Source organism: Petaurus breviceps, unplaced genomic scaffold (genome assembly GCF_028583685.1).
Source record: "Petaurus breviceps papuanus isolate PSGF00001 unplaced genomic scaffold, PetGlider_PUasm1.0 90696, whole genome shotgun sequence".
NCBI classification, from domain to species: domain Eukaryota; kingdom Metazoa; phylum Chordata; class Mammalia; order Diprotodontia; family Petauridae; genus Petaurus; species Petaurus breviceps.
The window spans coordinates 779,420-792,797 of record NW_027187314.1 but is presented as its reverse complement, the minus strand read 5'-3'; the positions used below and the strand labels follow the sequence as shown (position 1 = coordinate 792,797).

General features: G+C 40.5%; 1 protein-coding gene across 1 annotated transcript; it reads right to left on the bottom strand.

Annotated features, from left to right (window-relative positions):
- Positions 1-4,405: 4,405 nt before the first annotated feature.
- SAT1 (spermidine/spermine N1-acetyltransferase 1) lies at positions 4,406-8,250 on the bottom strand. Its single transcript, XM_069065628.1, has 6 exons — positions 7,943-8,250; positions 7,194-7,245; positions 7,015-7,098; positions 5,278-5,379; positions 5,124-5,164; positions 4,406-4,970 (listed from the first exon to the last, which is right to left on the bottom strand). Exons 1-6 carry the CDS (start codon positions 8,006-8,008, stop codon positions 4,800-4,802), a joined length of 516 nt encoding a protein of 171 aa, XP_068921729.1. The 5' UTR covers positions 8,009-8,250; the 3' UTR covers positions 4,406-4,799.
- Positions 8,251-13,378: the final 5,128 nt, after the last annotated feature.

Sequence of the window (13,378 nt, the reverse complement as noted above, 5' to 3'; positions counted from 1 at the left end):
TTGAGGTATAAAGATTAGGGGACCAACTTTAGGGTCAGGAGCATAGTTCTGGTACATACTGACTGCAGGACCATGGGCAAAACATGTAACCTCCTTATGTCCCAAAACAGTTGTAGTACTAAGTTACAGAATAGCATGAATGTAATGGTGTAGGAGTCTGAGCAAAGCAATGGCATGTTCAAACTTGGGCATTGTAGCAGCAAGCACCCCAAGGGTCCTCAGGGTTTGCTGCCACCACAGGTTCTTGGATCTGCTTTGTTAAAGAAAAGCAACTCAAAATGGGTTAACAAGCTTACTTTAATCAGTCAAATATGTATGGTTTACCTAGTTCAGGGGAAAAAGGTCAGCACCCTGAACTTCAAAGTATACAGGCAGAATTATCAAGACAGAAACAGATCAAGTAGACAGCTTTCCAAACTGTCCAACCATTACATCCATACCCAGTCAACATCTGGGTTTCAACATCTGGGTTTTTTTTAAAGCCAGGGGGCTCAGGACAATGGCTTCCCAGAATCCATATCAAATCACAGAACACTTCTCAAAGTGAGCCCCAAAACAAAGCTACACATTAGGGCTTATATAGCCTTCTCTTGGCTCAGAGAATATAACAACCTTATTGACCCACTGGCCAATCAAGAAGTATCTACTGAAAAACAAGCCTCCCACCCCAGGTTCCAGGTGTACTTTAGCCTAGGGGCAGGGAAGATCTTTAAATTTGCATTTCCATTACAGGCATCAGCAGAAGTGATGAGGAGGTTGGATGAGAGAAAAATCAATCAATCAGCATTTACTAAGCACCTATTGTATATTAGCCACGGAATTAAAGGGTGGGGATGAAGAGGTTACCCATAAAGAGGGTTAGGGTTGCTCTGATGACCCCAAAATACCAACACACCGGGTCTGCTGAATGAATACAACTCAAGTCTTTTCAGCCAAAGAAAAGTAAAGTTTATTAAAAGTTCGCTTATATTAGACACAGAGTAAATCTGTGCTGGGTCATTCTATGGCATTCTCAACCCACATGGAGGGAAGATGGGATCTTATATACAGAAAATTGTGGGAGGAATCTAGGTGTGGTCTAGAGGAGGAGTTTGGGGAGGGTCAATGAGTGATTAAGGGTGGGAAGTTGCTGAAGGCTACCTGGAGCCCACAGACAATGGTGGACTAGGCTAGGCTCAAGGGTGGAAGTAGATGGACAATGGAAGGCTAGGCTAGTAACAGAGGTTTAGGCCCAGCCACAATGTAAAGCTTATGGCCTCATGCAAATGCCTTTTCAAGTGGGACGATTTAATCAGAGTTCAAGAGGGGTTCCCAGAGCCCATACCTCATCAGGGATACAAAAAGAGGCAAAAGAAAGTCTTTGTCCTCAGGAAATTTATAATCTAATGGATGAGATTAATAATTAATAGGATCGGTGAACTTAAAAAAATACTTTTTATAACTTCACTTCAATATAATTAGTTTAATTTTGTAACCCTAGGCGTTTTTTACTCTTTTAAAAACTTTTTTTTAAATTCAATTTTATTTTATTTTTGGGTTTGAATTCTCTCCTTCCCACATCCTGCCTCCTACTGCATTAAGAAAGCCAGAAAAACAAAAGCTGTTACAAATATGTTTAGTCATGCAAACAAATTCCTGCATTAGCCATGTCCAAAAATATGATTCCATCTGCACTCTCTATCTAAGACTCTCTATCACCTCTCTAGCTGGAGTATTGGGTACTATGCTTCCTTACAAGTCCTCTATAATTATTGCCGGTCATTATGTTGATCAGAGTTCCTACTGTGAGGGATGACTCACAGTGAAGTTTCCTCATTTCTTTAAAATCCCTGTTACATTCCTATCTCTTCTCCATACTTTGTAAACCAGTTCATTCTCCCAAGTAACTCATGATTTCCCCGAAATGAGGTAATTTGAAAGAAAACCATACTAGTCCACTTCTGATTGGGCACTTCCAAATTTGGTAAAAGGAAATACATAATGAAGGATTGAAACTGCTTTGCACCAATTAGAAAGATTGTGAGCTTGTCTCACCAGCCAATGGTGAGGTAGGACAGGTGTTAGAGGTGGAGTTAGGATTAGGACAAGAGAAGCCCACAAGCTTTCACATGTTGTACTCCCTGGAAGATGCTGTTTGAGCATCAGGGGCAGTGCCCTTTCTCGTGAGAAAGAATAAAGACCTTTTCTGATCTCAGATTCAGACTCTGAACTCTTTCATCTCACACACTAAGTTTTTCAAAGTTATTTGTCTTTACAATATTGTTATTATATAACTCGTTCTCCTGATTCTGTTTACTTTGCATTGATTCATATAAGTTTTCCCAGGTTTCTCAGAAAGGATCCCTTTTATTATTTCTTGTTGTTCACTGCTTTCAGTCCAGCCTACCCTTTGTGACCCCATTTGGAGTTTTCTTGGCAAAGACACTGGAGCCATTTGCTATTTCCTTCTCCAGCTCATTTTACAGATGAGGAAACTGAGGCAACAGGGTCTTTCCCAGGGTCACACAGCTAGTAAATCTGAGGTAGGATTTGAACTCAGGTCTTCCTGACTCTAGGCCCTGACTTTATCTACTATGACACCTAGCAGCCCTTCATCATTTTTTACAATACAAGAATATTGCATAACATTCATATAATAAAATTTGTCCAGAGACACTCCCCAATTAATGGCAACTTCCTCAGTTTCCAATTTTGCCACCACAAAAAGAGTTGCTCCAAATATTTTTGTACACATAGGTCCTTTTCCTCTTTCTTTGGTCTCTTTGCAATGTAGATAGAGTAACAATATAGAAATAGCAATATTATTGTCAGGTAATTGGGTATGAACAGCTTAATAGCTTTTTGGTCTTAGTTTCATATTGCTTTCCAGAGTGATTGGATCAGTTCATAGTTTCACCAGCAGTGTAATAATGTACCTAAAAACTTTATTCTGAAAATGGGTTGCCAGGCTTCACTAGATAGCCAAAGGAGTTCATGGCACATGAAAGTTAAGAACTCCTGCTCTAAAGCTAAGTTACATAACCTTCACTACAGTAGCAATCTCAATAGGGCTTATTTTCGGGGGAGGGCTTATTTTAGAGGAATCTTACACAGTAAGGGGAGGGCTTATTTTCGGGATAGGTCTTATTATCAGGGAAACACGGTAGATAGAGGGCACAGGACCAATTTAATAGGAGGGGATGACACTTAAAAGGTGAAATTAAGAGGTGAAAGAGGAATATAATGAGAGGAGATGGGGAGAGACAGAATGGGGTAAACTATCTCATACAGAAGAGGCAAGGGAAAATGGTTACAATGGAGGGGAAGAATAGGAAGGCAAAAGGGAATGGGTCCACCTTATTCTCATTGAATTTGGCTTGGGGAGGGAATGAAATACACACTAAATAGGGTACCTCACCCTACAGGAGAGTAGGGGGGAGGGTATAGGATGATAGAAGGGAGGGCAGGCTGGGGGGGAGGGAAGTTGGAAGCACCCACTTTTGAAAAGGGATGGGATCAAAGTAGAGAATAGAACTAGTGGGAGGTGGGATAGGAGGGAGGGAAACATAGTCTTTTATAATATGTCCACTATGGAAATGTTTTGCATAAGCTACACATGTACAACCTATACTGAACTGCTTATCTTTCCAGTAAAGGTGGGTGACAAGGGAAGAAGGGAATGAATCTGGAATTCAAAGTTTTAAAATCAAATATTCAAATATATATATATATATATATATATATAATTAATAATACTATTTTACATGTAACTGGGAAATAAGATATACAGGCACTGGGGGATAGAGATCCACCATGTCCTACTGGAAAAGTCAAAGTGGGTATGAGAGGATATGGGAGAGAGCAGATTGGAGGAGGGGATATCCTGTGGGACTGCTATTTTGAGGCAGTGGATAGGGGAAAAATGGGGAGATAATATGTAACTCAAAATCTCGCTGAAATGAATGATATAAATCAGAAGTTTATAAAGCTTTTGAAAAATGAAAAAAAAATTCTTAGGTTCCTATATACCCTCTCCCAAGAAGATTGTCCATAAAGGACTGGTCTGACAGAAGTTTACCCACCTTAAATAAATTAGGTTCTCATAAAGTTTAATATAACTTTAATATAATATTAATGTATATATTTGCATTAATACAATATATATGTATATGTACATATATATATATATGTATAATGGACAGAAGGGCAAGTCTTGGAATTAGGTCTAGACAAAAAAAACCTAGATTATGTGTAAAGTGGAAATGGTACTAGATGAACTTCATTTCCATTTTAGCTATGTGAAAGGTGTTTGTCTAATTTGTATGCTTTAATTTCCTTCTTCTTGGTTAATATTGTATTCTTGTGGAAAAGAAAAACCCAACAAAAACCCACAGGAATTATTGAAAAAGCATACACACAACAAAGCTGCAATTAAATTGAAGACTAGTTTATTTTTAAAAAAAAAAAGACAAATTAAACAGAAACTCTATGTACCAGTGTGTACATTGTACACATTTAAATGACTCACAAGAATGAAGTTTTTTACTCATTTACATTTTAAGATGACACCACCTTGTTTATGAGAAGATGCTCACAGAAAAGTCTGATTCCAAACTGCCCGCAGACCTGATGTTTTAGCACCAGACCCTAGGAACAAACATGCTACAACGCCACTGGTAATAAAGCTTTTGAATGAGTGCTTATGCTATGACTTGACTACAAAACAGGATAGAAAGCAAGAAGTTGAGAATTTATTCTATGTAGACTGGTTCAGGAATGGAACTTGTCACTACTAATGCTAGCATTAGCACTAGCACTTTTTACTCCTCTGCTGCCATTTTTACTAAGAACTCCTTATCAATCTTGAAAAGTCTCCATCCTTCCTCACTGGACAGATCAGAAGCCCCTCTTCTCTTGTAGAACTGGATCGATGGCTCATTCCATTCAGCCACTAAGAAGTGCATGCTGCTACATCGGCATTTGACTGCAACCTGTTATAGGGATTGTGTTTCAAAAACAAAACAGAATGAAAACCCAACAACAATGAACTGGCTTCCCAACACCCTCTGTTGAAAGTTATTTCAGGGACTCTGCTCAAATTTCAGAATCCTTAAAGACTGAAGAATACAAAGAAAGTGACTTACCTGACTTAGGTTCTTCAGAATTTCAGAACCAATGCCAAACCCTAGAAAAGATCAGGAGAGAGTTGTTCAACTAACGGTCATTTTAAAGGGGGGATGAATGGAGGAATACCTCCTAAATCACCTTTTGAGGCATATACCCTTGATCTCCTCCTACCTCTGAACTCACTCATCACAAAGAAGTCTTCAAGATATAACAGCTTCCCAATCCATGGGTCATATGTAAAGTAATACATAGCAAAGCCAACAATGCTGTATCCTGGAACAGAGGATCACAGAATTTCTTTAGTAAAAAACAAAACAAAACCAGGAAAAAAAGTCCATAGCACCTGTAGCCACACACTCAGAATGTTTACAGGTTTTAAAATTTTACATGCATGGATCTGAAAACTAAGCTGCTATCAGACAGTCTCTGCATGCAGCTATCAGCTGTTGTTATGCTAGAACAGTACGGTCCATTGTTAGGCTACTCTGCTGTTCTCAGGAGTTTGCAAGAAGCGTACATTAGAGCTGGAGGCAGGAGAAGAATTCTGACATCTGAATAACAGCTTTGTCTATGCATGACCCACTCTGCAATCTCTTGGACCCCTCACAGAAACTTTGACAGTTTTAATGCTTGAGAGAGCTGAGCTGCTATGACCTTTATGTAAACACAGACATTATTCACAACCTACTGAGTTACTGGTATGTCCACTTGCGAATATAAATCGGATTTACACGGCAGTTCAGAATATTAAGTACAAGGGGTTCATGAACTCTTCTTCCTTGAGGTCAGAATACCATGCCAGTAGCTTCAGCTAATTCAAGAACCTTTTCTCCAATTTACATGTTTTCCAATTTACTTTCCCCAGTTTTTCAAGGCACAAGAGGAAAATAAACAGTGCTAAGTAAGTTCCTTGTACCTCCCATCAGCAAGCACTTCACCCTTAATCCTCTATCAGATGGGTGAAAGTGTTGCCTATTTCTTCCCTTTACCTTAAAGGAACAGACTTCTGGGGTAGGGGGGAGAGGAACACAGAACCCCCACCATCCCAATAAAAAAAAAAACCAAACAACCTTCTAACTTGAACAGCTTCCTCCCCATCCCCACTCCCCCACTTCAGAAAGCTCCCCTTTTTAATCAGGGTTTCCATCCAGTAAACAAGAGGAGCCAGCAAATCCAAGCAGCTGACTTAACTCTTTTTAGAATTTGCCAATAACCCCAAAGGCTTATGAGGCAGTTGTAAAATTAAACTTTTTAGCCACTTCACCCTGATTGGTAAACACAGACAGGAAGAGAGTATAATGGAGTTTCTGATCTACCGTGTTATTGTTTTGTTTTGTTTTGTTTTTGTTTTACACTGTGTGGGAAGAGGACTTGTCCCTCTAGGCCTTACCTCATTTATCATGATCATCTACTTTATTGAGTAACGGATCTTTTAGTTACCTCCCCGCCCATCCATGTACACGGAAGGGCCATGTACATGGCGAAGCTAGAGACTGTAACCTGAAGATTGGGACAAATTAAAGAAAAAATGTGATTCAACACGATTACAGAAAAAGGTTATGTTAGGGTCAAAACAAGAAGAACCATTTTATGAAACGGAATTACATCAAATGACATCATACCCAGTTTTCCAGGGAATATGTAGGGCATTTTGCTGACAAACACCTCTTTTAACTCACCCTATTTTTAGAACAGCATTACATCAACTTTTTTCGTTTTTCTAGTTTCAACATGGGATTGTCTTATTTCTGGCCACCTTCCCAAAAACACATTCAACCTTCTGCATTAGTCAACAGTTCTAAGCAAACCCTAGGCATTATATCAACATCCTGTCTCTTTCTGATTACCTACTGGGGTGGGGGTGGGGAGAAAGAGGAAGAACAGTACTGATGAGCCAAAGTTAGTTACCTTCGGGTGTCCAATGCTCTTTTGGCACTTCTGCAACTAGACACTGGTAGAAAGGGTGCTCTCCAAACCCATCTTCGAGCAGATCTACAAGAAAAGCCAACAGGGACAGAGATAATGCCTAATGGCTATGGTGAAAGGCCACCAAGGCTATTAGACAAACCTCATTTCAAATGAGTTACCTTTTTCAGTTAGCACTACTTGTTCTTCCATTTCTTCATATTTAGCTAGTTCCTAGTAAGAGCAGATAAAGAGAAGGGAGAAAAGAGAAAAAAATACCGTAAGAATCCGGGGTACTTTTACCTACCACAGAAAGAGGGAGTCAGCTACAAAGAGGCAAGGGTCATTTCCTTGGCACCTGCAACGTCAGGCCCCAGGCTCGGGGCCAATGATTGCTCTAGGAGGGGGAGGGAGGTCTGGTCAAAAGGAGAACTGGATTGAAGCCAGGTTCCGGGTCAACTGTAAACACACGCAACTGACATAAAACTAAGGGGGAAAAAATCGAAACACTAGATTTCAGTCAGAAGAGGGAGGTAGGAAATCCAGCTGTCTTCTGGTTACTGGTGTGGGAGGCGCAATGTACCGGCTATACAGACAATCGCCAGGTGGGGGAAATGGGAAGTGTGCTGGTTTGGAGGAGCACGGACCCTTCTAAGTTTGATTCCTGTTCTGTCACTTACTACTTTTTGCTTGTATTTCTAACCCTAGATCTTAGCACTGTATCTGACACAAAATCTCTCTTTCCTTCTTTCTCTTTCTTCCTGCGTGACTTAGGCCAACTCCATCTCAGGAAACTGGGTCTCATTTTTGTCATGTTTAAAAAAAGGAGGGGGAAGAGAGGGGAGACCACTGGTCGTCTAAAGTCCTTTCCAGTTCTCAAATAAAAGAAAACGATAAACTAAGCACCCTCCGGAGGGGCGGTTGGGGCTACCTTGATCAGGCGGAGAATATCGCTGCAGTCGGCGGGCGTGGCGGAGCGGATCACGAAATTAGCCATTTTCGTCTTTTGCTTTTTTTCCCTTTGCGGACTAAGCCCCTGTACTTGAACAGCAGGAGGAGGTGGTTCCTCATTCGTCTCCCGGGAGCTTCCTCTTCTTAGTCAGGCTGGCAGCATGACCCGGGGCCCAGCGGCGAACGACGAAGGCTCTCTTCCAGACGTTTGGCAGAGGAGAGGAACAGCCAGCTGTGGAGCAGTTGTGCAACCTCTGGCTGCCTGGGAGCCTCTATTTACAGACGAGCTGGTCCCGCCTGTGAGCTCCACTTGGGCCAATGGGACGAGGCCCAACCCTAGAAAGGCAGAGTTCTCTCTCTCTCTCCTGCCCCCAGCTTTTTCTCAAACACTCCACCCCACCTTAGACCTTCCGAGTCCAGCCCGCCCAGTTTTGTACCTCCCTCGGACTCCTTATTCCCTTCCGGGGCTGTTGTAACGTTTATCCTAGTCACGGAAAGCCTGACCAGTCTCTGAAGCATTCACGAGTTGCGGTGTGGAAGCGCCGCCTAGTGTTCTCGAAGCTCTTAGCTATAGCTTGAACTCCAGCAGAAATTTTTTTTTAAAAATTAAACTTTTTTCTTTAGGGAACACAAATTTCATTTCTCCCATCTCCCTTACCTATTGGGGAAAACCAAACCAAACCTTGTTTTTATTTATTTTGAGCATTAAAATTTTAATTTCCAATTATCTCCCTCCCTCCTCCCCCACCCATTGTGAAGGCAAGAAATGTGCTATCAATTATACGTGTGAAGTCATGCAAAACACATTTCCATATTAGCCATGTCACAAAAAAAGCAGGAAAAACAAAGCGAAAAAATATGCATCACCGTGCACACAGACATCAGTTCTCTCTCTCTCTCTCTCTCTCTCTCTCTCTCTCTCTCTCTCTCTCTGTCTCTGTCTCTCGACATGGGGAGTATTTCTCATCATAAATCTTTTCTTTTGCCTTTTTTTGGGAGGGCAGTTGGGGTTAAGTGACTTGCCCAAGGTCACACAGCTTCTCATCATAAATCTTAAAACAAAACATTGTACCAAAGAAAAGCAAACGCCGGCTAGCTGGCCAATGAATAGAGCACCAGCCCTGGTGTCAGGAGGACCTGAATTCAAATTCGGCCCCAGACACTTAACACTTACTAGCTTTGTGACCTTGGGCAAGTCACTTAACACCAATTGCCCTGCATTCCCCCCTCCAAAAAAAAAAAAGCAAAATTCCAGCACTGTCCAAAAATATGTCTCCTTCTGCACCTTGAATCTATTACCTCTCTGTTAGGAGATGGATACCTTGCTTATTTCTGGAATTGTGGTTGATCTTTATATTGATCAGAGTTCTTAAGGCTTTCAAGTTGTTTGTCTTTACAATGCTGTTATTGCATAAATTGTTCTCTCTGTTCTGCTTTCTTTGTTCTGTATCCCCCTTTCCTCTTTCATCCTCACCATGAAACTCATCTCTCTCTCTCTCTCTTTAAATTTCTATTAGCAGGTCTGGATCTCATAAACTCAGGAAGTTAGGGGTTAGGGTATACAGGGAAAAAATATCATAGGAAGGGAAGAGAAGACAGGAAAAAGGAGACTGGTTGCTTTTGTACTCTAGCTATTGGTTTCAAAGTACAAATAGTACAGTACAATTAGATAGAGAAGGGATCAATTGCCTCCTTTTATTACTCTCATATCTTGTGCTATTTTGATGTCCTCTAAACTTAAGCCAGAGTGATCTACAATGGACACATTTGGGGCTTCAAGCTTTCCTGGTGATGGAATCCTAATAAAGCTGCCCCAGCCCCAATATTCAAACTTCATTATAGGCCTGGCCCTAGTGAACAGCAGCCCCACTGCACCTACCTAGCCCCCTCCACCAATGCCTCACTGCTCACTGGAACAACAGGTGTGTCCCTGAACTCTTAGTTCCCACAGAAACAGTAGGTGTGTCCATGTGATGGGAACCTAGCTACCGCACCTACCTGGTCACTGACCCCAGACCCCTTCCCACAGAAACAGGTGTGTTCTTGTATTCAATCACAATCACATCATCCATCTAGCCCAAGACAGGACCACAATAGCTAGTCAGTTGGAGGGGAGAAAGACCAGAATGTTTAACCACTGAACCTTAGATGGTTCCTCCTCCATTACCTAATCCCTTAACAAACTCCTCCTGCCTTTTTAATATTAATGATATTCCTCTATTGTATGTAAATTTATGTTATGTAATTGCATCTTTGCCCTATGGAATTTAGCCCTCTTCATGAGAGGCATCAATCTCAATAAATGCCTATACTTGGATTAGAGGTTGTCTGACTGAATTCTTTGAGATGGTTCCACCACAACACATCATGAAACTGAAACAGTTTTGGGTGGGCACAGCCCCCACCACAACAGTTATTGGCGTCCCTGGGTTTAAACTGCAACATGGGGACCAGTGAAAAGTAAAAGACTGTCCTAAACAATACATTATTATAAAGAAATGTGTTCTTCCCCTACCCTTCTTATAGCACTATAGATCTAGAACAGTGGGGGTGTGCTGGGAGGACTTAAAGATCATTTGGTTCAATCGTTTTCCATAACAGTCACCTAATGAGAGTTTATTTCCAAAACATTGCTATTTCTCAAAGAAGATCATCACCAGAAGGTGCTGTAGATGAGAACTAAAGCCTAAACAATGAAAAACTGACCTGGAGATCTGGATAGTTGCTTCTATAGTGTAGGTCTAAAGTGAATGTGAAATCTGTTAAGCAGTCCCACTAAATGCCTTTACCTTCAGGAGAATATTGTTGAAAGGATTTATGTTTTCTGTGCTCATGTAGGTTTATGAATCTTGCGTGTTTTAAAGCATTTTCTCTGGTGGAGACAATAAAGCATTGTCTTGATATTTGTACAGGGAGTAAATTTTTCATAAGGAACTTATGAAACTTTGGGGAGACCCTATACATGAGCTTTGGTTTTAGAGATTTCACTGAAGTTAATCCACATCATAGATGAGAAAGAGGAATAGAAGCCAGACTTCCCCCTTTCTTTTTTTTTTTGGAGGGCAATTGGGGTTAAGTGACTTGCCCAAGGTCACACTGATAGTTTTTTTGTGTTAAGTGTCTGAGGCTGGATTTGAACTCAGGTCCTCCTGACTCCAGGGCCAGTGCTCTATTCACTGCGCCACCTAGCCGCTCCTCTCCCCCTTTTTAGTATACAGGCCACTCCTAGGATGAACCTGGTCTATATGAATCCAGAGCTAAAGCCTCTTGTGGAAGGGGATACAATTGGGCCATTAGTCACAACAAAAAGTGGTCTTTTTCAAAATTCCAGATTTCAAGGACCTTCCTAAGTTCACCATTGGGGCTGAATATTCAGGGACTAATTAAACATTGGTACTGTGGGACAAGTTGCTTAAAGCAAATGAAAATAGGTCCATCACTGGGGCAATCTCCTGAGTACTTCCTGTGTCAGTTATATAAAGGACAACCCAGGGACAAAAGTGATCATCTAAAAAAAACTGACCCTACCAATCTAGATCCAATTTCTGTTTGGGAACAGTGGGGATATGAGTTTCAAGGTATATTTTAAATATTTCATGGGAATAAGTCAGTAACACCTGTAGATTAGAACTGCTCAGTGAAGAAGTCAACTGATGGCTGTCACGACCCCCATGACAAAACCACTCCTCTCCTTTCATTCTTCTGTTAGGACACACATTGTTTTCCATACCTAAGGCCCAGCAAGTAAGCCGTCCCCTGAGATTGGCATAGGAACAGTTCTTTGCACTCACCCTCTGGAAGAATTGTGCTGCAGTTAAACCACAGGATTTTCTCAAACCAGCTGCAGGTGGTTCCTGAGCTCGGGCAAGCACCTGCAGGAATTATATTCCAGGTCATGAAGCCCTTCTATGAATGGACTTTTTTGTAACCTTGCCACATTGTTGCTATTACACCTCACTCCTTGATTTATCTTGCTACCTTTGTATACATATCAAGGATTAGCCTCACTGACTTGAATCTCCTTGGTCTTAGACCAGGCCCCAGTATGTGTGTCTAGTTTTCTTCCTCCAATGGAATAAAGAAGGCTTTTTGCCTATAATCTCTGAGTTCTTTGGCATTCTTTTTTTCAGAGTTGACAATTGGTATAAAGCTTTTTTGCTATGATCTCTGTGGGTTCTTTGGTAATTTATTTTTCACAATGGTCAAGGTATATGCCTAGCAAAGGGATTTCTGGATCAAAGATATGAACTTTTCAGTCACTTTCAAAGCCTGATTGTAGATTGCTTTCCAAAATGGTTGGACCAGGGTAGAGACAAGATGGTGGAGTGAGAATCAGCATTTTTGCCTAGTTCTTTCAATATGCCTTCTCCACAACAATCTAGAAAATGAACTAAGCCTAATTCTGATCATAAAAGCCAAGAAAAGTCACCGATCAGTGGTCAAGTCTGCCAACAGGTCTTAATGAGCAAGTGTTGGTAGGCCAGTATGTAGCACATTGTTAGGAAGTCCAACATGATTTGGCAGGAATATATGCGTATAATGACTTGTTGACAGTATGATACTATATGGTTACATGACATAATAATGCATCGTTAAAATTTCAATGCAGGAAAACCTCACAAATTTACAGTAAATTATTAAGTTCAAGATGCGTCATTAAAAATTATATATTTTTTGAAATGATGCAAATTTTTCAGATTTTTCATTTTTAAATGTTTCAGAAAATTGGGTTAAAAAAAAGTAGATTTCCAGGGTGAGGGGGTGATGAGTAATTTTTTTTTTGAAAAGGGAGTGGTAGGCCAAATAAGTTTGAGAACCTCTGGCTTAAAGGAAACTACTAGCCAATTCCATATTTTTCTTTTTAAAATTTTTAAAGTTTATTTTACACTTAAATAGAAAATCAGAAAAGTAAAAAAAAACACATTGCCATGTACATAGCAGAACATAAGAAAGGATTCAATATAAAACAATACATTTTCATTTCAAGAAAACTTTTATAATAAATACTACACATTGTTTTCAAAACTGCCCAGTTTTTCTGTGCTCCATTGTAGGTTTTCTTTTGTTCCCTACTGTACTCTTAACTTTTTTTTTGTCCTTTTCCCCCTCCCCCCAAAGAAGGCTACAATTAATTGTGGATACACACACACACACACACACACACACACATAGATATCTATGAGCATACACATATGTAATACTGTACTGTATTTATTTCTACTTGTCATCTGTTTCTCTGAAGATATATAACATCTTCCTTCATAGGTCCTAGTCTTCCCATGTTTTTCAGAATTAAGCAGCTCATCATTTCCTACACCACAGCAATATTTCAATGGAATCACATCTAATCTGAGAGATTGTCTATGAAAGTTTTCCCTAATTGTCTGCATTTCCTCTATTATTGACTACATAGGTT